General features: G+C 40.2%; 1 protein-coding gene across 1 annotated transcript in view; it reads right to left on the bottom strand.

The window, feature by feature from the left end:
• The window catches only part of LOC131693580 (uncharacterized), a 44,662-nt gene extending 20,045 nt beyond the window's left edge, over positions 1 to 24,617 (bottom strand). The window contains exons 1-4 of the mRNA XM_058981506.1: positions 24,404 to 24,617; positions 24,224 to 24,339; positions 23,174 to 24,170; positions 19,607 to 23,114 (exon numbers count right to left, since the gene is read on the bottom strand). Of these exons, the coding sequence (XP_058837489.1) occupies positions 19,607 to 23,114; positions 23,174 to 24,170; positions 24,224 to 24,339; positions 24,404 to 24,430 (4,648 nt within the window). The 5' untranslated portion in view covers positions 24,431 to 24,617. The remainder of the gene's footprint in view (positions 1 to 19,606; positions 23,115 to 23,173; positions 24,171 to 24,223; positions 24,340 to 24,403) is intronic.
• Positions 24,618 to 24,887: the final 270 nt, after the last annotated feature.

The following is a 24,887-nucleotide window of genomic DNA, read 5'->3' as shown; positions in this document are numbered from 1 at the left end:
GATACGCGAATAACTTCTGAAAAGGTAGTAATATAACAAAAGAATTGTGATTTTAAAACAAAATTTTAAAATATCTCGAGAACTACTGCATCTACATTACAGAATTTTTTTGTTATTAGCATTTTGATTTAAAATTGCGTTAAGAATCATATTCAAAAAATGTATTTTTGACTGCAAATTGTAATAATTATGAAAATATGTTAAAAGTTGTTGTAAGAAAAACTTTTTTATTGAAAGCTGCTCCATGATCCAAATACACTGAAAAAATTTCTTTTGCCTCTTTGAAACGATAAACATTAGATTTTTTATATTTTATGATGGGGTAAGGCAAATAACTTTTTAAAAGGACATAACCAGTCGAATTAACTGTTTCTGTTGAAACAAAATTCCAAATATCTCGAAAACTATCGCATTTTGGAAGATTTTTGTTAAATGCATTTTGATTTAAAATGATACTTAGAATTATATTGTGTAAAAAAATTTGTATGCCAATTAGTATGAAATTTAAAAACATGTATAAAGTTATTGTTCTCTATCATACAATCATATTTATTTTTTTTCTCTTTAGGTTTTGGTTGACAAAATATAAAAAAATAACAGAAACTCGTTCTTAGAAATTTTTGCTGTATAAAATACAGTAATCGAACTAAAAATTGACATTTATGCACGTAGAAATGTCTACGCCCTTTTGAAAAATTGCTTTTGTGTCAAAATATTGCAATTGTCAAAGAAAATCATGGAGATTCATAAACCGAACACAACTTCAAAGTTTCGTTCGAATCAACGATGGTCACACGAAAAAAATCCGTTCATAAATTCATGAACAAAAGGTCACGATTTCATGAACTGGACGATTCACGAAAACCGTGACAAAGTTCCTGAAATTATGAATAATAAACCTCGTATTCATGAAACTATTTGTATTTTCTAAAAACAAGCTCGCCCCGAATATATACATTGCGTTATATTAGAATGTTTGGGTGGGTTACTGTTCATGATTTGGGAATACACAGTCGACAGTCAAACGTTGTTCATGATTTCAAGAGCTTATTCGCGATTCTTGTGCATTCTCATGACGTTAGCAGGATTAAAGTTCATGATTTCAAGATCTTAGTCGCGATGTTCGTAATTTTCATCCACGTTATCGTGATATTTTAGTCATAAATAGAGTGATTCATGTCACGAGTTCATGATCTTTGTCACGATTTTAAATATTTTTGTCACGAGTTGTGTAATTTGTGCTCATCATTTCAGGATCTTAGTAGCGATTTTTGTAACTTCTGTTCATGTTATCGTGATATTTTAGTCATGAATAGAACAATTCATGTTCATGATTTCAGAATCTTGGTCACGATTTTAGATATTTTTGTTACTAGTTGTGTGATTTGTGTTCATGATTTCAGCATCTTAGTCACGATTTTTGTAATTTCTGTTCATGTTATCATGATAATTTATTTTAGAGCTTACTTTCAAAGAGTAATGTAACTAATGTTCATGATATCAGCAGTTTTATCATTGTGTTCGTAAATTCTCTTCGCCTTATCGTGATCTATTATTTTTTGGTTACTACTGGTTTTTTTACTCGGAATAATGTGACAATATGAACTGGATCATTAAAATACGACTCATTCGTGATATCTGGTTTTGTGAATTATATCACGCACACTATTTGAGGTTCTCAGTGCAGTTTTCGTTTTCTGTCCGGACATCACAATGAACCTCATCAAATGAATAACGACGTTCTAGGTTTTAATATTTTTTTATATCTACTGCTCGTACCTATTACTGGTCGCTAGCAACTGGGTATTTCATTAAAAAGTGTATGGAACAAAAATGATTGCATGAATAATACTCCAACTTTTGTGATAGAGTTCACGTAAAAATTTCATTACCATGTTGCATAAAATTGTAAATGATTAGGGATATCTTCTAAATATCACAAGCACGCAAATAAATACTAGATAGTTCGTAAATCATGTACTAAGAATCATGAACCAGTTCACGAACACATGAATATTTTATGATTTCGTGAACTTTTTCACGAAAACGAATGATAAGTTGTGACTATTATACTAGGTATCATGAACCGGTTTACGAAAACATGAATAATATTTCATGATGTCGTGAACTATTTTACGAGCACGGATTTTGAATCGTAACTAATATATTAGGAATCATGAACCAGTTCACGAATGCATGAATAATATTTGATGATTTTGTGAACCATTTCACGAGCACGGATATTGGATTGGGACTAATATACCAGGAATCATGAATTAGTTCACGAGAATTGAATGGGTTCATGAATAAAATTCCGAATTTCGTGAAATAGTTCACGAAAAAATAGCCAGAATATTTCGATGTTGTGAACTATTGTTCCTATAACTATGAAAAAAATCATGAGTCAACCTTTGGTTTTATGAATAATGTTCATAAAGTTGTGAACTAGTTCTTGGCGGAAACCGTGACCGAAGTATTCAAATAAAATCAAATATTTCCACAAATGAAAGCGTTGTGCGGGCGTTACTGAAAAGAAATTGAACATAATTATAAAAGCCATGATTTTTAGTCAAGGTCCTGTTTTCGTAACGTAAAGAATTCAATTCACGACTTTGGGAACAATTTTTTTTCGTGTATATTTTGTGGTCGGCCGGTTTCTTGTGGAATCCTTCAATACAATCAGGCCACTTGGATAAGCACCCCAAGTAAATTTATCCTTTGTTAGCACTTCGTTTAGCCTACCCATTTGCCTTATGAATCGAACTAAATTTTGAGATATTTGAAGGCAAGGACTTAGACTACCGTTCTATCAGCCAGCTGAAGCTGAAGCTGAGCTGAATTACGCTTCATTGAAAAAACTACCAGCTCTGTTTTCCGCGTAGATAAATCGATTCCCCTTCTTTAAAGCCCTTTTTGAAAAATTATTCAAGCTGTCTTGCAGTGGTTGTTGCAATTTTAGAGTACATGGGTTGACAATACAATCAATTACATTATCAATGTCATTAGCATGTGTGTGATTTTCTGGCAGTAAATTGTATAATTAATAATTTAATTTTGGTGAAAGACCACATTGATGTAGATTCAACGAGATTGTAAATCAATGTAAACTGAGTTGAACTTTCCTTTACAATTATTCGTTTCCTTGACCCTCCGAAAACCAAGCTGGGTATCTGATAGCAAGCCATTCGCGTCAATTCAATTTTCGAGACGTCGTGCAATTTTCTGATGCAGGATAGCATTTCAATCGGTCGATACGAGTTATGATCGGAGTGTGGTTTTACCGGATTTGGAATGGCGATAATTCTCACTTATCTCTTGTCACGCGGGACAATGTTCTGCTCAAGAAACTTGTTGAATAAATCCAGCAAGCGTCTTTGAGCTTGAGCTTGTGCGACCACCCCTGGCTGCTACTCCGTTATCGATCGGGACTAGCTGAAGTTGCACAGGGAATCAGTAGATAATTATGCTTGGGATTAGCGAAACATCTTTCAATGTGCAACTCCTGGTAATCCTAAAGTGTTTCTGATCAATACCGACGCCGGCCAGGCCCGAACGTAGATCACAGAAGGAAAGGGAAGGAATGGTTAGTCCGATACTTGCTTTTGCTAGAGGCCGTATATACTACTGCGCACTCCACAAGTATCACGGGAGGAGGATATTTTTGTTAGTAGAGAATAGAAGATGGATATACTTCTTCTTTACCGACGCCAGAGAGGTGATTCCACTACTTGGACTAGATTATCTATCCACCAATTTCATGGACCGAGGACCAACGGTTTTACTTCCCTTCCGGAGGAAGACGTGACCACAGATTTTTTCACCTTAGAAAAATCTCAACGACCTCGGCTGGAATTGAACCCAGGCCAACTGGAATGAGTGGCGGTCACGCTTACCACTCAACCACCGATGCCGTCTTAAATCCAGCAAGCGTCTGTGGCAAAATCAAAAAGACTGTTCCCCAAGTTGAATTTAATTCAGTTGTATGAGAGGAGCGCAATTGAAAATTCCATCATTATCAAGGGCTAATCAATAGATTCGTTACTTGTGGGAGCATCACAAATGTTATTCTACGCAGGAGCAGAATCTAGACAAACTTTCATTTCAAAATTAAATATACATCGCTTCCTAATAACTTCGTTTTCACTAGTACCGTTTCGATCTCTCTTTCTTCTGGTTGTGATCCAAAGAGTACTCAGTGATGTTTCTCTAGACAAATCATCAATGAAGCGGCTCTAATAACTAAACTTCTTGGCTCGACGTAGACTGACATATCTTTTTTGCAATATCGCACATTTTTCAAAATTCATGCGTCTACCCCCTTGTTCCAAAAATTCTTTGTAAGCAATATGTCTAACTTCATACGCATCAGAGCACTCCTTGTTCCACCAAGAATTAGGAGCAAGGAGCATTTATTCTCAGGTAATACGATTATCGAAAAACGTCGATCAGTAGTATTGGTTTTAAAAACAATTTTTCTTGGATTCCAGTTAGCATGCAAAGTTGTTCGCTGTCACTTTTCCCGTAGCCTGTTGCACGTTTACCTCACCTTCTCACCTAGTTACTACCAAAGACGAATCACCTTAGAACTCTAAGCACTTTGGTTGGGAGGTCGTTTTTTTATTGTCATGCCAGGATTCCCCAACAAAGGAATTTCTCTCGGTACCGGTGTTTGTTTCGTAAGCCTCGTAAGTATTTTTGTCACGTTTTAGTCGAACAGTCCTCGGCGGCGAATCTACCCCACTGTGAATTCCTCGGCGGTAGATTTCTCCCGATGCTGATGTTCGTTTCCGTGAGCGATTTACCTCCCCACTTTGTCCCGATCTACTCGATCTATTCCCTAGTGGTGGATCTAGCCTACTCAACAGACCAGTAGGTGCTAAGGTCCATCCAGCGATTCCGGGTGCAACGTAGCTTGCGGCGCCCGAACGACCCACTGCTATTTATTGACCGCGGTCTAATCCCCGGCGGTGGATCTAGCCTACTCACGAGCTACCCGGTAGGGTGTCGAGGTCGGTCTAGCGATTCCGGTAAAGCCTAACGTCCGGTTCGCTGGCGCCACGACGACCCCAACCCGGTGCTACGGCGCGTACTACTCAACTGGTGTCCGGTGATGGACCTAGTTTACACCGCCGAAAAGTTCCCCGGATGCGGAATTTCTCCCGAAACCCTATTTCAGGTTTCCCAGTGGCGTTCTAGCCAATGGAGCTAGTTTGTTTGTCCCTCGTATACTCGTAACCACTCTATTGTTATCGTTTTATATATGCTCTTCATGGTACATCTCTTGGACGATATTATCGACTGTCACACTAGGCATATCCTTTCGGACTTCTTTGCGCCTAGGGCATTCGAAGACCGCGTGTTCCGGTGTCTCTTGCATGTTCACACACTCCAAGCAAATGGGTGACGAAGCGTGTCCAAACCGATGCAGGTACTTCCGGAAGCATCCGTGTCCGTACAAAAACTGCATCAAATGGAAGTGTACCCAAGCAGACATATTTGGGATGAGTCGGTGGGTCCTCCTTCCTTTCTCTGCGTTGTTCCCCTCTTGCTGCCACTTATCCAACGAGTCCGCTCGGACCAGTCTCCTTGCATTACGTGCATTTGTCCGCTAGTAGCATTCCACGTCCTCAAGTAGATGGGAATCATCCTGACAATTACGCATACCGCCTCCGACGACATCGTTCTCTACGCACTCGCGACACGAACAGCTATTTGGCGAAACATGCTTATTAACTTCATCCGGTTCCTCTTTGAGTTCAGCGCAGCAGCCCAGGCCGGAACGCCATAATGAGACACCCGCCAGGAGACATCTCGTGTTGCCTCTTGCTCCTCCGTGATTCGACATGATCCTTGCCTTAGTTGTCCTCGTAGCCTTCTCACATACATAGTTGAAATAGCTGTTATAATTTAATCAATCATCGACCATCACACCCAGGAGCTTCAGCGCACGATGGGATGGATTGTCTCCCGACGCTGATCTCGACACGCTGGATTTTTTACGGTTGCTGACCAGCACTACCTCGGTTTTGTGGTGAACTAGCTGCAACTTGACGTCAACCATCCAGGTTTCCACGATGCCTATTGTCTCTGTCGTCAACATATCCACCTCCTCAAGGGTCTCACCGGTTATCGCTAGGGCAACAACATCTGCCAATGTGACGATCTCAACTCCCCTGGGCAGTTGCAGTGTTAACACTCCATTGTACATTATATTCCGTTGGGCTAAGTATAGACCCACTGTGACCCTAATCGACCTCTTCCCCATTTTCGTTTCGTAGACCAGTACTCGGTTCTGAAAATAACTTTTCAGAACCTTGCACAGATAATCCAGAACCCGCATTCTGTGCAGCGCTATGGCAATCGCCCCCTGCCCCAGCTGGCACTATTGAAAGCGTTCTTCACACTGATCGTAACCACGGCTTAGTAGCGATTACCTTTTCTCTTCTGCTTCGATGATTTCTGTGCGCTCGCGATGACTGTGCGGATGGCTTTTATTTTCCAGGAGTTTATTAAGAGTATCCAGCAGGCATATAGGCCGATACGATAATGGATCTCGTGGTGGTTTCCCTGGTTTTGGCAGCAACACCAGTTTCTGGATCTTCCACCTATCCGGAAAGTAGTCATCGTCCAGGCATTTCTGTGGGACTATCCTGAACATGTCCGGAAATGCCCGTATCGCGGTCTTCAGCGCCACGTTAGGGATACCATCGTATCCGGAAGCTTTCTTCGCTTTCAGCCCTTTTGCCACTATAAGGAGCTCGTCGTTCGGGACTCGATAATCACCAGCATTTCCACCGTCTGCATCAACGTATGCTGTAGGCGGCCATGCGGTTAGGTCGTGCTTCGAGACAAGACTCTCCACGATAATTTTCAGTTTGTCAGCGCGCGTTTCTCTTGGCGTCATTGGACCTTTGATACTGGCCATAACGACACAGTCAGCATTGCCCCACGGGTTGGCGTTTACTTATCTGCACAGCTCCTTGTAGCAGGTGGACTTACTTAGCACTATGTCTGGCAAAAAAGAACAAATGGCGTCCATGTTCTTAGACGTAAAACGAAAATTCAACTCAGTTTACATTGATGTTCTCTCGGTGAATCTACATCAATGTGCTGTGGGCATCAAAATTCAATAATTATTTATACAATTTACTGCCAGACAATCACATACATGTTAATGATATTGATAATTGTAAAATCAACATATGTACTCTAAAATTACAACAACCACTTCAAGACAGATTGAATAATTTCCGGCTTATATGGAAACATATTATATGACCGGACGATTCATTCTATCTTTCCGAAACCATATATCTGAAATTTCATAGTAGTCTATAGGGGTAATATACCTTACATTTCACCAAAGTTTGTGAAAATCAGCCCAACCATCTCCGAGAAACTGATGTGAGTTTTTTAATTTTGAAAGATGGCCATCTCTCCGCGCACTTCCAAAACCGTTTTTGACGGTCAATGTGGCCAACAAGATTTCTATGGGCCGTCACTAACCTAGAACTACAAATGCAAGATGTTTGGCTCCTATTTTAGGGAAAAAAAATCCTTTTTGCATTCATAGCGCTATCGGTTTGAATGGGAGTTTTGTCTGTGACCACGTTCCACAACCCGTAACACCGCAACCGGAAGTCGGATCAAAATAAAATTTAATAACAGTCTTTGGGGACGGAAGATTGTTCATTGGGGATTAAGTTTGGTCAAATCGGTCCGGTAATCACTGAGAAATTGATGTAACTGTTATTTTGACTTTGAATACTTCCGCTGCGGCTTTTGGAACCGTCGATGGTTGCCAATGTGGCCAAAGAGGCTTTGGATGACTGTTATTGACCTAGAACTACAAATCCAAGCAGTTGTGGTCACATATTGGAAAAATTTTCGCCTTTTGGAAAAAATTTACATCCATCGCCGAATACGTTGAAATCGGGATTTACTGTGTGTTCGTACTCATCACCCTGTAATTCTGAAACCGGATGTCGGCTCAATTAGAAATTCAATAGCAGCGTTGTAACTTTTCAATTCAAAATTCAATTGGAACGTAGTAACTTTCTTTTGAGACCAAGTTTGGAAAAATCGGTAAATAATTAGCTGAGAAATAGGTATGACATTAACTTAGAGACTTGGGAAGTTCCCCGGGGGCATCAAGAACCGTCATAGGTGGCCAATGCGGTCAAAGCGACTTCGATGGGTCTTTAGTGATCTAGACACGCAAATCCAAGTAATGTTGCACACATTTTAATATGTATTGCGTCATTTGGACATTATGATGGTACCAGTTTATAAGGGAATTTGCTGTGTGATCGTCCTCTTCAACCCGTAACTCTGGAACCGGAAGTCGGATCAATTAAAAAAAAATCAATAGCAACCGATAGGAAGGTTGTACCTTTCATTTGAGACTAAGTATTTGCAAATCGGTCCAGCCATCTCTGAGAAAAATTGGTGATATTGTTTGACACATGCATACATACATACATACATACACACACATATACACACACATACACACGCACACACTTTTACTCTTCGTCGAAGCAGGAAATATCCACCGTCGGGGACTATTCCGAGTAGTCCGTAGCGAATCGCCGGCTTGAATCGTCGGGGCACCAGTGAACCGGTCGCAATCCTCCACCCGGAATCGCTGGACTGACCTCGGCATTCTGCCGGACTGCATCGAAAGAAGAATAACGCGTCCGTCAACGGTTGCGGGAGACATTCTTTCGTCGAGGAACTCTCCGCCGAGGTAGGCTAGCTCCACCGTCGGGGACTACGCCGAGTAGCACCGCACACAGCAAACCACCAGTATAGGGTCGTCGGGGCACCAGTGTACCGGAAGCCACCCTTCAACCGGAATCGCTCGATCGACCACGGCATCCAACTAGTCAACGTAGGGAGGAGGACATGTAGAATATCATGCCGTGCAGGACTGTTATGGCGGTTATGAGACCAGCGAAATCTAGCGCGAACAGCTAGACCTGGAATCATGTGAAGTGCATTAGCAATTAGGAATCCGGGGGATCAGGCAAATGTCGGACTCCTTGGAGGAGTTTAGAGGAGTAGTGTTCAGAATTATCTTCTCTGTTCAAAGTCCCTCGCTCTAACACACGATCGACGAAATCGGTAGTATGGTCGAACGTTTGCTGGGTCGGCATAAAAGCTTTACCACCAAGTAAAAAAACACACTTTTACCTATCTCGAACAACTGAGTCGAATGATATAAGAGATTCGGCTCTGCGGGCCGCGGTTAGAAAGTCGAAATTCCGACCGATTGCATAACCTTTCTATATGAGAAAGGCAAAACAATATCCAGTTGTGCACCACAATTAATAATGTACTAACTATTATTTGTGATACACAACTACAATAAATCAATCGAAGACATCCTAGACTTCATAAACTTTTGCTTGGAAGATGTCATCACATAACTCAATTCAAATCAATCAGACACTGGCGGTCATTCTGAACCATTTCTTATAACTAGATATTCTGCTTGGTATCCATAGACTTGTGGTAAGGGCAACCTATAGATAACCTAGACTGGGTGGAACAGAAGATAAGTTAGTGCTGGTCCGGTAAACTATATTCTGAAATGCTCGAATTTAATGCAGATATGATTCTATGTCAGAAGAATAGGTTCACTGTTATGATTACTAATTACTAATCATTGAAAAAGCCCGGGGCGGTGGATTGCACACTAGCCGTAGAGCAAGCCAATAGACGCGTTTCATTCCCACTTTTGCTAGAAAGTGCAAAACCAGTGCAATCTACTGCCCCGATATAAGAATCAGAACAAAATTCCGAAAATGGGTTGGATACAGTGTAGAACCGGTTTAAAATCCTAATGAAAAATCACAGCCTTTGATACTACAAAATCATATTTAGAGAATGTAGGTAAATGATCTATTTTGAATCCATCTGTAACCGGCACCGGTGCCTATATCATAGTGTCTTTGCGTTGAGCTTTACTGCCCATAAAAGCATAAGAGTCCCATATGAATTTTTGTTGAAAATGAGTTATCTGTTGGATTGTATTCTGTATCACCACTGAATCACAATGCACAAATAAGATTACCAGGTTTGTTTAGAAAATATCGAAAAAATACCAAACCATGGTTGTCCCATCCATTTGGCTCAAAGAAAATGTAAATCTTGAACAGCGTTTTTCTCGGCTTGTTGTTTTTCACTATGGAAATCTTATGCTTTTACGTCTGATTGATTCTTTCACGATGTCTATGATCTGTTGCACGGTAGTGGGGCATAGCGCACCAAAGTGTATGTTCACAGGTTGAAATACATATTCATATCTAATTGCTATATCAAATAGTGCCTTTTATACGAAGTATTGTACTTATACGCTATCAGTAAAAAATCGTATGGCTTTTTTCAAACAATGTTGGCGAATCTACGTAGCATAACTTACAAATCACTGATACTTAGGTAGAGCAGAATAGCTTTTATATACACATATACTAACCATAATCGCAAATCACTCCCATAAAGATAAGAAACCCCATAGAAAAAGGGACAAATGTGCGATCGTTGGCAGTATAATTTACTATGGGTCATCGGTATACTGTCACCGCCACATAGCATTGTTGGGACATTGAAGTCTTCGCCGTGCTTAGTTCCTCTAAATATGCATAATATCTATTGATTGGTTATGCTCAGGGCGGCAATGCTTACTGAAAATCGTTTTATATTATTTATTGGTTAGCGAGTGTACATTAGAAACTATTCTGGTTGATTTCCAAAAAGCTTAGCTTAGTTTAGCTTGGGTAGACCGCGCGCGTCGTTTGCTCCCCTTCCCTGTCAGCATACGACCACAAATCCCACCGTGGTCACTAATGCCGCTTCTATCCGAAACAAATCTGAGTCAGGCTCCAACCCCAACCGCTGTCAAAATGTAGGAACTGGTATCGCGGGAAGGTGAGGGATAGGAGTTCTGTATCAGAAGAAAATGGTGGCATAGTGTGGCATCATATTGCACAATAATACAGCTTTGCCAACCTATTCTGGTTGATTTCCAAAAAGTGAAATAACTTATGAGCATGTTTTTTTATCAATGTCCGCAATATCACACCAACTCACAACTCTTTGACGATGCTGGAATTTCTCATAATGTGTGATTTATATGATAGATTTGGAAAATTAGGGTAGATCACTTGCATATGAAATTAGCTCACTGACTCACACGATTTTCTTCCGGATTCCTAAAGGGGATTTTTAGCCAGTCGAAATATGCTATCATGTTAGTATAATGTTTTACAACGTCACATTTGATCTCTTTCAATTAGTTTTGTTCATGTTTAGGACGTTGTCTTCAAAAATTTCATCAATTGTACACCAATATCAAAACCATGTTCTAGCTCAGAAAAAAAACTGATGCTATTTATGAAAAGCACAATTCAATTCAGTAATTATGTTGAAATTAATGTTACAATCAACTAAGTACCTATATTTGAATGGAAAACAAATATTTGTTATTCATTGTTCGCAACATCGTAGTCAAGATGTAATCCCTGAAATGCTGCAACTTGTGAAACTAACGCAAACGCCTACTAACGTTTATTATTTGTGTTTTCCATCTACTGCCGGTTCATGTATACGCATACAAACAAGCATCCGCGGAGTTTACGATTTGATATGCAATCGATGGAAAATATGGAATTTCCCAATGAAAATCTTAGACTTTTCGTGAAAACGGAATATACATTAGATGTAAATATTACGTAGAATGCTCCAGTATATTTTTTGAATCAATTAGAGCGTATGCACAATGCATAGATAGGTTATGAATAAAATTAGGAAAATCGTAAAATTTTCATGGAAAAGTCGGAAAATTCCATCAAACTAAAGTTCCAATGTGTGCTTTAGAGAAATAGAAACACACTGAAATACTAAAAAGAGTATGTCATCGCTTTATTTTCGAAGATATTAGCGTGGAAATGCAAAAAAGGCAAAAGTTTTTCCGGTCTAAGGTAATGCATTCGGAAAATCGGGAGAATTTTCACTGAAAATTTTAACCAGATGATAGCTGAATAAATTCTGCAGGGACGTATGTTTTTGTTTTGGGATTTTAGTTAATTTTATCGTCTATTTTCTCGAAAAACTAACTTTTTCCTACTGTTTTGCGGCGCGAGTTACGATGGCCTTAACTGCTGTGAACTGTGATCGAGCAGTAACAGTTTGCCCGGAATTTCAATTCAAAGAGAATTTTGACAGTTGGCTTTTAAGCCGTAATCATATGTTTATCGTAATATCCCTATCGCTAAGTAATATAAACTTCCTTTTTCGAGTCCGATTGCCACATTGGTGACCCGCGACGTCGCATATCGATAAAAAACGTGAAGATTACGAGATTTCGGTGATTTGTTGGTAGACGCCGTGTTTAACCTACAAAAAAATGCCGGACGAAGCAAACAATGTTACTGCAACCGCTGCATCCATCGCAATAAAACTACCGGATTTTTGGAAAACCGATCGCGCTTTGCGGTTTGCGCAAGCAGAGGCACAATTCCACCTAGCAAAAATTGTAAACGACGAAACTATATTCTACCATATCATCGCTAAAGTGGTCCAAACCGTAATTTGCCACATAGCTGATTTGATGGCTAATCCTGCTAATGAAAAATACAAAGCCGTGAAGGATCGTTTAATCGCATGTTTCGCTCTATCGGCTCAAAACCGGTTCGAACAGCTGCTCGGATCCCATGACCTCGGCGAAATGCGACAAACGCACTTGCTGGCAAAAATGAGAGTTATCTACCGGTTTAGGAGTAGACGACAGCCTATTGAAAATTATCTTCGTTCAGCGCCTCCCGGCCAGTATGCGACCGATTCTGACTTGCCACGATGGCACTATCGATGAATGGAATTTGTGAAAGTCGCCGTATGGTTGTTTTTGATAAGACAAACGGTACTCGTTTTCTGGTGGACACCGGTTCAGATGTCTCAATACTTCCAGCTACGAGATCGAGATCGATCACACGGGAACAGCAAGCAGAACCTGCACGCAGCCAACGGAACCCAAATTAGGACACTCGGGACGAAATTCGAATTTCACCTGGAACTCTCATCACCGAAGTAACGTTGCCGATTGTTGGAGCCGATTTTTTGGCAAAATTTGGAATTCTCGTCGATTTAAAAAACCAACATCTAATAGATGGTCAAACCGGTCTTTTGGAGGTATGATTACCGCTCCGCAGCACACCATCACGCTAGTAAATTCCGGCCACCCGTACTACGATTTGCCCCAAGAATACCGAGAAATCACTATGCCTTCCAAAATGTGCTCTTCAACACGAAGTGACGTCACCCATCACATTATTACAAGAGGACCACCGGTGGCGTCAAAAGCTCGACGGATGCACCCAGGCAAGGTGGAAGCCGCTAAACAAGAATTCCGACAAATGTATGACCTGGAAATATGCAGAGCTTCGAGCAGCAGCTGGGCGAGTCCATTACACTGCGTCCTCAAAAATAATGGACAGTTTCGTTTCGTTGGTGATTATCGACGTCTAAATGATGTCACCGAACCCGACCGTTACCTAGTTCCGCACATATACGATTTGTTGCATTCGCTTAGCGATAAGTCAGCTTTCACGACACTCGATCTAGAGCGCGCATACCACCAGGTTGCGGTAGAAGAAGCAGACATACCCAAACAGCGGTCATCACACCGTTTGGATTGGTTGAGTTCACACGCACGCAATTTGGGTTATGTAACGCAAGCCAGACATTCCAACGTTATATGCACAAAATTCTAGGTTATCTAGATTTTGTTGTCGTATTCATAGATGATACCTGCATCGCTTCTAAATCTTTTGCAGAACATCTGGAACATCTGCGGATAGTATTCGATCGCCTGCGTCAACATGGACTTGTCATAAATTTAGATAAATGCGGGGTGTACCCCATATGGCATAATAGACGTTTGGCATAACGTGTTTGGCATAAAGACGTTTGGCATATTGGACGTTTGGGATAATGCTTATTGAGAAGTAGGGACATTTGGCATAATGGACGTTTGGCATAATACCTATTGGGAGGTAAAGGAATATTTGGCATAATGGACATTTGACATAATACTTATTGGGGAGCGAATCCAAAATTATCATAATCAACTTTTGTCATATATACGATGTTTTATTTCGTAATTTGGAATCAACTCAAAAAAAATATTTTTTTCATATTGTATGAATTACGCAATCTATAAGTATTTAGATGGATCATCGCAAAAAAACGACTAAATATAGGTACATTTACACACATTATTCTTAATGGGTTAAAAGATTCCTTTGGATTACGTGGTGTAAATTCAGCAAGTAAGACTTCCGTTATTCGATAACTTGAATAAAGAGAAACATGTACAGTATTACAGCAGAATACAGATGTATAATTGTGTTATTTGTAAAGAAGGCTGTATTGCTATGCTTTGCATATAATATTTAATTACTATTATGCACAGAATTGTGGTGCATCCTACTTTACATTATATATGGGGCATTCCACATAAAATTTACCACCCCAATTTTTTTAACATTTTTTTCGATTTGGCTGTCTAAAATATTTGACACGTATTTTTTTCTTGTTATGAATTTTTCAATCGAACCCTGTGCGCGCAAAGCATACCGCCACACTCTTCGCTCACACACGGGTTTGGCTGTAAGAGTTTCTGCACGTCAGCGCGTGCGAAGCGCATGGAGGAACCTTTCGTGCGCGCAATATGTATACTATTCTGTGCATATTAATAAATAAATAGTATATGAAAAGTATAGTGATTCGCCGTTCTTTACAAAGAACGCTATTATACTTCTGTATTCTACTGTAGTACTGTACAATGTCCCGATCACCAAATTTTCTGGCAGAGACCGCTCTGCTAGATTTTTGTCAGTCTTGGTTTGGCAGCCCTGTCAGATTTTTACGCCTATCCTGTCGGGTTAGTGGAGCTAGGGCGAACACGGTTTCGCTCGCGTTACCTGGCAAATTTTGACAGGAACCGAGCAAAACTCTGGCATAACTCGGACATAAACTGTGCAAAGATCCTGGCAATTCCTACCTGGTAGAATTTAGCACGAATAGAGCAAAACATCTGTCAAAGATGTGGCAGGAAGCGTACAGAGATCTTGGTCGTACAATCCTGGCTGGATTATGGGTAAAAGTGAGCAGCATCGGTTGGTTTAACCGCTTCTGTCAGAAACGGTTGTTGCATTTGAGCGAATTCTTTGCCAGAATTCTCGCGCAAATCGCGCAAAATGCTCGCAGAAACTCTGCCAGCATCATTTTCGCTTTGCTCAACTGTTGCTAACTTTCTGCTTGCCACGGTGACTGGGGTACAGTTTACATGTTACTCATTATTCAAGTTATCGAATTACGGAAATTTCACTTGCTAAATTCACATCACGTAATCCAAAGCACCCTTTTAACATATTAAAATATGTTCAAATGTGCCTATCTCTAATCATTTTTCTTTGCGATCCATCTAACTACTTACAGATTGCGTGATTCATATAATATAAAAAATATTTTTTTCTGTTGATAACAAAACAAGTAACAAAATAAAACATCATATATATGACGAAAGCTGATTATGATAATTTTGGATTCACTCCCCAATAAGTATTATGCCAAATGTCCCTTTGACCCCCAATAGGTATTATGCCAAATGTCCTTTATGCCCAACGTCCGTGATGCCAAATGTCCCTTAACCCCCAATAGGTATTATGCCAAACGTCCATAATACCAAATGTTCCTACCTCTCAATAAGAATTATGCCAAATGTCCATTATGCCAAACGTCTTTATGCCAAACCCGTTATACCAAACGTCCATTATGCCATATGGGGTACACCCTAGTGGACTGATGCTGCGTCATCAAGCTTTCAACTATGCAAGGAATCATTGGCTGAAACGATCCTGTAACACTACCCAGACTCATCTAAGCCACTCGCTTTGGAAAGTATTTGTTACTATTTTGGTACCCATTTAATTTATGGATATCCCATTGGGGTGTATTTCATTCCCCACTCGATTTTTTCAAATCCTCCCATGTTGCTAAGCTGTCGTTCGTAAGTTGTTCATATAATGATCAATTTAAATAAATTTTCCTAACATCGCGGAATCGAAAAGATTAAATCTTTAAAATGACAGTTTTGCAATCTTGTCGCTATCTGTTTTTTCACCACAATAACCACTCAAGATAAAAAAAAATAAAAATATTTTCAAACAACTTTTCATGTTCTAAAGTAGGTAAAATCTCCCAGAACACAATTAGCTGCATAGCAGGTCTTCTAAAAATAAGTTTGGTCGGTGTGGTACGAGTTTTTCTATTTTCCGGGAAATGGTATTCCGGAAATGGTTTTTCCGGGAAATGATACATTCCGGGAAACAGTTTTCCGGGATACATTCCGGGAAATGGTTTTCCGGGAAATGGTTCATTCCGGGAAACGATATTCCGGGATATGGTACATTTCGGGAAATAGTTTTCCGGGATGTGGTATTCCGGGGGATGGTATTCCGGGAAATGACGTACAACCATTCAAACACATCACTGAAATTCGAATCAAAAAGAATGGACGGTTGGTCTCAGCAGATCCACTGTGATATCTCCACTGGTAAGCTACGTCCTTTTGTCCCTAAAGCATTTTGTCAAGCCGTCATGGAACTACTTCATGGAGCTTCCCATCCAGGGGTACGATGTACTAGGAAATTGATTTCTGAGCGTTTTGTGTGGCCATCCATGAATCGTGATATTGCTCACTTTGTCAAGCACTGCATAAGCTGCCAAAAATCAAAGGCTTCCGTCATACCGTATCTCCGTTAGGACAATTCGTTCTCCCAAAAACACGTTTTCAGCACGTACATATAGATCTTATGGGACCCTTGCCACCGTCACAGAGTTATCGCTACCTTTTGACAACGATTGACCGGTTTACGAGATGGCCTGAAGCTGTTCAACTCCTAGACATGACAGCAGCTTCAGTAGCCCAAGAGTTCTGCACAACATGGATTTCCAGATTCGGTGTTCCGGAAAATTTAACCACTGGTCAAGGATGGCAATTTGAGAGCGATATGTTTCGCGAATTAACACAAATTTTGGGTGTCCCCCATATTCGCACAACCGCTTATCATCCGCAAGTAAATGGTATCGTGGAACGCTTTCACCGCACGCTTAAAGCATCGATTATGTGTGTAAACTCTAAAAATTGGTGCAACGAACTCCCTATGATTTTGCTTGGTCTCAGAACAGCATACAGAGATGATCTACAGTGCTCTGTTGCAGAAATAGCTTAGGGCCAATCGTTGCGAATACCTGGCGAATTTTTCCAGCCGACACCTTCAAACGTCAACCGTACGAAGTTAGCCCAAATGCTACACCAGACCTTTGATAATATCTAACCCCAAGGTATGAAATTACATGGGAAGCGACCAATTTTTGTTGATGGCGATTTTAAAAACATGTACACATGTATTTGCACATGTAGACTCTGTGAAACGAGCATCACAACAGCCTTATGAAGGTCCTTTTAAAGTAGTTGGACGAGACATGAAGTTTATGGACGTGATTATTTCTGGAAAACAACAGCGTATTTCTATAGACCGTGTTAAGGCCGCTTTTATTTGTAACCCGGATTTGAGCCAGCACCCTCCAGACGATCATCACACTAAAGTTACAACATCTGGACATCGTGTCCGACTCCTGGTGTAACTGGGAGGGCCCTGTGGACTATTCTGGCATCACTGCCGTTCCAAACGAGACATCAGAGAAAATGAGACCGCGATTACACAGCGACGCGTACGCACGTTCAGAACATTTTTATAAGTGAATAAATATCCCTATCGCTAAGTAAAATAAACTTCTTTTTTCGAGTCCGATTGCCACAGATGTATTTAAAATTGCTTATATTTGGGAACATAGCCACTTTATTTGCCGGTTTGGTTCGCGTGTATGATGGTTCTTCTAGATTACTAGGTAAATTTTGAGCCTTTGAATTTTGGAAAGCTCACTTAAATTTTAAATTTAAACATTGTGTAATTGAATGATGTTTACTTTAGATTTGGTTTTGATTTGGTATAATTCCAACACTTTAGCTAATTCATTTAAGTTTTAAACATTGTGCAAATTGAATATTTAACTTCAATCATGTGTAATGAACCAACAACCATAAGATACTGCATCGGTCTGGATCTAGTTGAATTGACAGCAAAAATAACTCAATCTGCTGGTCGTCAGGGTATCCCTTCGCCTCTATCCACCATCTGAAGCACGCGCCGAATTGCTATTAGATTCTAAGGACCAACAGAATCCAAGGTCTCCAAGCTATAAATCCCTAAGCATAAAAATTGCAGTCTGGAATCCACCGCCAAGCCCACGGACAGATTTAGTACGCAAAGTTAGGTATAAGATAACGAGTTAGCATTTATATCATACTTTTTGTACCCTAATATTTTCAATTTTTTTTAATAAATTCCGTTTTTACTATATTTTGCTTGGAATTTTAATTTTTCAAAGTATGCTACGTATACGGGTCATAGTTTAGTTACACAGATTTTTCAAATTTTAGAATGACATTTTGAATTTCAAAATAAGCAAAATGTAATACAAAAAGTCTGACTGAGAAAATCTGGGCTGCGACGAAAGTATTGCGACGTGTTTCATAATCGCCAATAAGATTTGTTTCATGACAAAGTAATAAAATTCCGCCTTCCAAACCCTTTTGAAGAATCGCCCTTTCATTTTTCAGCCTACTGAAATCTACAATTTAAAAAAAAATCAGAACCAACTTTTTCTTGACATACTTTGAGCGGCTTAGTGGGATGTCACAATTAACACTCTTAACATAGATGATTTCCGAAAGAAATCTGTCTTAAGAGGCTTCTAAAATCGCCCTTGTGATTTTTAACCCTACAATCTAAATTCCAACACTGGGAGTGTCCAAAAAATTATGAATTTTTGAAAACACAATCGGTTCACTCCTGAATCTTAGTCCTAGCCCCATCAGAGAACTTACTCTAAATTTGAAGCAAATCGGACAAGCCTAGCTACCGGAACAACGTGCTGAAGTTTGCATAGGATTTTTCGACAATTTACGTGGAGAAAACCCACTAGCTCGAATTTTCACCACTAAGTGGCACTATATGTATCCGATTGTCACGGCAAATGAAAAAGAAAGATAATTTAATTGCCTACAACTGCAAGTCAGTCCGGCTTTGTTAGAAGTTATTAAACTTTTAACAATGTGATGTCTAAGTCAGTTTTGCATGAAGCCTAGCAGCGCATGGTTGTGTATTAGTACTCCATTCCCATCAATCATACATTTTTGTGAAATAATCGCTAGGTTCAGCTCAATAGTATGTTTAGAAGAATTTTAGTGTATAATACGAGTCATGTTTTAGTAAGAAAATTTTAGTTACATCTGTGCTGCCCGCTAGAGTGCTCCAACACTAACTTTTCATTAAAGCGATTAGAAGAGTAAAATGTCCACACATTTCTTATAGTAAAGCAAATCAATCAACTCAATCTGCTATTTTCGGATCATGTAGCAAACCTTATTAGATTTCTGAGTGCATTCAATATTAACCAAGAGAAAATGTATACTCACCATCAACTACATTCTCCGGCAGTTCGTGGGTGCTTTTTTCACCTACTGATGGCGAAAATTTTTTTCGGCGAACGTTCACATCGACAATCATATCTTCCAAACCTAGTGCTGTCATCACTGTGAATGGATGCCCGACAGCAGTCTGCTCCATGTCATCCTCACTATAGATCGTCTTCCGGGAGTTTGTTTGCCTTGACGGCTGCAATTCAGATTGAGCACAGGTTTTGTTCATTTCTTCCGCTGATTTCTTCTCCGTTTCTTTCTGCACGTTTACCGTAATTTCTGCCATCGCAACCTGAGGCAGTATCGAAGAACTAGTTGCAGTCGGTACATCGGTGGTCGAGTTGATCGCTAGTTTGTTTCTGCTTGGTACCACGAGATGGTGAGTCGAAAAAGTTTCATCGATGTCATCGTTGCAGAAGATTGTACCACGCTTTTTGTCAATTAGGCTTTGATCAAATGTTAGTAGTTGCTCGGCTTGTATTGAGTGTGGCACACTTTTCAATGTAGGGTCGCTTTCATCCAATTCTTTAGCATCGTACATTGTTTGGCGAGTTTTGTCTGGTGTTGATCGACCACCAGACGATCCACAAGTAGATGATTTCTGGAAATACCCTTCGATATAGCTTGTTTGGCAGGACTTATTAAGGGCATGCTGAGAAACCGCAGTGTAACTCAGTTCCATTTTCAACGAGTTTTCTTTAGGCGATTGTTCCATGTCCACTTGCTGAAAGATGTTTGATTGTTTCACAGGATTTGTGAGTTCTTCGACTTCCACAAAGCTTACTGGGCAAGATTTTTGAGGTAAAGGTAATTCGAAGTCATTTGCCGTACTATTCACCGGAGAGGCTTGCGAGTAAGTCTGTTCAACTATTGCTGATGTTCGAATATTAGAAGAAAGTGTCTGACCCATGTCCACATCTCGCAAAACGGTTTGATATGATTTTGGTGAGGGAAGCTTTTCGCTAAGATCACTTGTTTCATCCATATTTTCAACAACAAAATTCGTATGGCGGGATTTATAAACTAAATTGACAGTTTTGCCTTGATCATTTGGTTTACAACAGTCAGAAACAACCGTTTCGTCCATACCCACGGGGCTGAAAGTACTTAACCGTGTTTCACAGGGATTTTTGTGCAACATCAAGAGTTTTGAAGGACTAACTGTTTGTTCAATATTTTCTACAGTGAAGCATGTTGGTCTTGTTTGACCAAGTGTCTTGTCGAGTACCGTAATTCTATCAGACATTCGAACAATGGGAATTTTTTCGTCATTATCGCAAATACTATGGCTTGTTTGGGTTAACTTCCGAACGGGTGTTATTTGTGGTCGATCATAATTACTATTTGGCACAATTACTGAAGATGTTACACACAAATCGCTCCTAGTCTCGTTCATATCTTCACAACTGTAATCTGTACCTCTACGAGAGAAAATATTTGACTGCAGCTGTTGCGGACGCGCTTCTTTCTTAAGATTTTCAGTAGTAATTTCATCCATACTTTCGCGAGCAGTAAATGTTTGACGCGCTTTCTGTTGAAGCTGCGGAGCAGTGGGAGAATCTTCTGTTTTGCTCTCGTCCATTTCGCTGCCACAACTAGCGGTCTTATGTGGCGCCCTATCTGCTTGATATGATGTCGCAAAGTCAATAGTTTCATCCATTACTTGTCCAATAGAAGAATACTGCGAAGTTCTGCCGTATTCCTTTTCGACTAGTGACGAGAGTTCCATTTCGGCAACATTTTCAACGGTTTTCCTACTACCACCCTGTTTGTTCTTTTTTGCAGAATTTTTTGGGAGAAGCAGTGTGGCAAGAGACTGTTCTGTTTTACTTTCATCCATTTCGCTGCCTAAATTAGTGGTTATACGCTGTGCCTGATCTACAGATTTCCGTCTCGCAGAGTCATTGGTTTCTTCCATAATTTGACCAATAGAAGAAATCACGTTTGGGCGCAAAGCTTTGTCACATTGCAGCTCGGCTGGTGACGAGTAGTCCATTTCGCTAATAGGCGGTATTGCTTTCCTACAGTTATCTTTCGTGTGCTTCTCGACAGACTGTTGGGGTGAAAACATTGTTTTACTTTCGTCCATTTCGCTACCAAAGCTAAGAGTCTTACGCTGCGCCTGATCTACAGAATTCGGTCTGGTGAAGTCAATAGTTTCGTCAATACTTTGCACATCAGAAGAGATCACCTTCAATCGTGAATTTCTTTCACACTCTTTTCCGACTACTAGCGAGTATTCCATTTCGCCAGCATACGTAATTGTTTTCCTAGTGTTAGCTTGTGAGTGTTCTTTGTCAGACGTTTCAATCGCTATAAAATCCCCATCTGTCCTTCTAGAATGCCCGTACTTTCGAAGGTCTTCCAGAGACCCAGAACGTGGCTCTAACTTGCAATCATCTAGATTTTCATTTAATAGTATTGTTGGTCTAAAAGGCACTTCGACTATCTGTTCCGGAGTAGTCTGGTTGATATCATCTCTCATACAAATCGTCGTTCTTTTTGTGCCAGCGTCATCAGGTTCACCTGCAGGACTTTGCATAGAAACGTCAAACAAATTATAATCGGTTTTTCGCGCGACTAGCTGCAATGGACTTGTTGCGCACGTAAGATCAATGACTTCTTGTGCATAAATAGTTTGACGTGGCTGTTTCTGTGATTTCTTGGCGTCCTTCGGTGTATCCAAATCTAGTGTCACATCTAACGGAAGGTTTGTCGTCTTTCTTGAGTTGCTATTTAGAGACCATATGTTTTCCTGAGTATCCACACACATTTCTTCTTTATCACAGGAGGCTTTTTCGCTATCTTTTTTAGCCGTTATACCGGGCCTAGTATTATAGTTTAGTGGTCTCGGTGGCATCCGGTGAAGTTTAGGCCGATTAGCCTCTTGTTTCGGATCCGATTCAATCACTAAATCCAACCCAACGCTATTCCTGCAAAAAACTAAGTCAGATAGGTTCATGTTTATTTTTTCTATTGGAGGAGGCGCCGATTGTTTAACGTGGGACTCATCCATTTCATCTTCATAGACAGTCGGTCTCAATTGAGGCCTCGGAGGTGTGTTTGCTGCACTTTCGGGAATCGTCAAATAACCTTGGTTTTCATTCGGTATATTTTCTTCACAAATAACCGTTCGTCTGCTAGTGGTTGGAATGCTCCTAGGAGGTGATTGTACATCCAAGTGCATGTTACTAACATTGAGAAGAGTTTTTTCCGCGTTCTGGGAGCATAGAATGCTAGTTGGGTTGGTGTCAGGTAGAGTCGAATGCTTTTCTAACCCTCGTCGTTTACATGAGAGGGATTCAATTAACTCCGAAGATGAACACTCACTTTCATCCATAGGAATTACGGATGGAATAAATGGTCTTGCTCGGCTGAGACTATTTGACGGGATCTGTTCATCACACGATTCCTCCAATAACAAAATGTCACCTACTGCTGTAGTGCCGTTCTGGCATTGTTCTTCGACAATCATAGAAGTCTCCATTGGTTCCTGCTTATTTTCCTGTAAATAAAAATTCTCCCCACTTATTTAAAATTTAATAAAAATTCTGTATGCACTACCTCAATCACATCTCGGGAACTCTCAAGCGAAATAGGCCTCGATCCCGGTCCTAGCATTTTAGCTACTGTCTGAGTAATTGCAATGGTAGAATCAATGTCTTCTTCAGCACCTCCTCCTTCGTCAGAAAAGCGCGAATTATACGCGGTAGGAGGCAGTCCTTGCTGAAGAAGCTTGAGTTTTAGTGCTGCGGTCGGATGAGAGTTCCATGCTTCCGATATATCGAATTGACTATTTCCAAACGTATTCCGCTGAGCCAAAAATTCTCCTTCTGCTACTTGAGAGCTCCAGCCAGCTGAGTGATCCGTATTGACGGCCAACGACCGCTTCTCTACTGTCGAAGAACGTGGTTCGGTTTGAATCAATTTATTTCGCCATGAATTAGGAATGCTCGACGTTTGAAAAAGAATTTTAATTGGTTCTTCTTGAGTAACACTGGCACTTGCCTCCGGAGGACCAAAAAAGTTTATATCGGTATCATTTGGCACCCGATTTTCACTAAAACCGTTTCGATTATGAACCGGAACATCATCTATTGTTACGAAAATGTTTTGTTTCGGGTGATAGTAAATAGTTTTTCGCGGTGAACTTTTTCCTTCACACTTGACGGGACTAACATCCATAGCAATCGAATCCGCTATTTTCAAAGATTGTTTTTGTCGCATAACAGGGCGTTGTATTGCTGGTTCTAGAAACAGTCGATCTGTAACATTTAGCACACTGGAGTTGACCGACACTTCCCCACGCATTCTACGTCTCTCCTCCTCACTAGCCGAAACCGACAGATTCCAAATGCTGCTATTGTTTGGACTAATACGACGATCTTCAACATTTTCTTTGTCCTTTCGATCACATTCACTGGTTCCAAGTAGAGAATTATCCAACTTGGTCATATTCTGTGTCGTGTCGTTGATCGTTAGATGACTCGGAGTTCCATCGGTCGATAGTTCATACGAATTGCACCAAATAGTAGCCGTTTCATCAGAAGCAAAGAACTCCCTATAAAAGGCGCTTTTAATTTACGGAACAGAAGAAAACAATAATATACTCACTTGACTGATTTTTTCGGCTTAAATCCGATCCGTTTTGCTGATTTCAGGGTAGCAGTAGTTTCACTTGGACTTGCTTCTAAACTTCCCGGATCGACCGAAGGACGTTTCTTCAGAATCTGAAACAAGCGGTGAATGTTTATTGTCAAACCGATTCCCACTTATATGCTGTAACGGACTTACCGACGATCGCTTGCCTTTCGAGCTCATTTTAGCAAGTTTGTATATAACGATTCAAACAACAGTGTGCAATTCGTGTCTTTTCTACACTTTTAACACTATTCTAACATTTATTTCAGAAATATAAAGGTCTTTTCCAAATAAAACAAGCAATCTAAAACAGATCAGATCCAATGATTAAATTTTATACTTCGGTTTTTCTTGTATCGCTTTTGTTTGTTATGCGACGAACCGATTCAATTGAAAAATAACCGCTTTTCTTATAAATATCACAAGAAAGTTATAACCGAGTAGGCAGCATTCAAGCAAGCAAATATCAATCAACATCGAGAAAGTGTTGCCAAAATGCAAGACTAGTGTAAGCGACATCTTTATTTGAATATTAGCGGGAACGACAAAAGAGATAGAGGTCGCATGTCGCTGCTAACACTGAAAATTTATTATCTCGCTCTCACATACCCAGTTAAGCTCAGCCGGAAATGAACCG

The sequence above is a fragment of the Topomyia yanbarensis genome, chromosome 3 (assembly GCF_030247195.1).
Source record: "Topomyia yanbarensis strain Yona2022 chromosome 3, ASM3024719v1, whole genome shotgun sequence".
In the NCBI taxonomy this organism is placed as follows: domain Eukaryota; kingdom Metazoa; phylum Arthropoda; class Insecta; order Diptera; family Culicidae; genus Topomyia; species Topomyia yanbarensis.
Note: the sequence above shows the minus strand (reverse complement) of the source record. Positions and strands in the feature narration are given on the sequence as shown.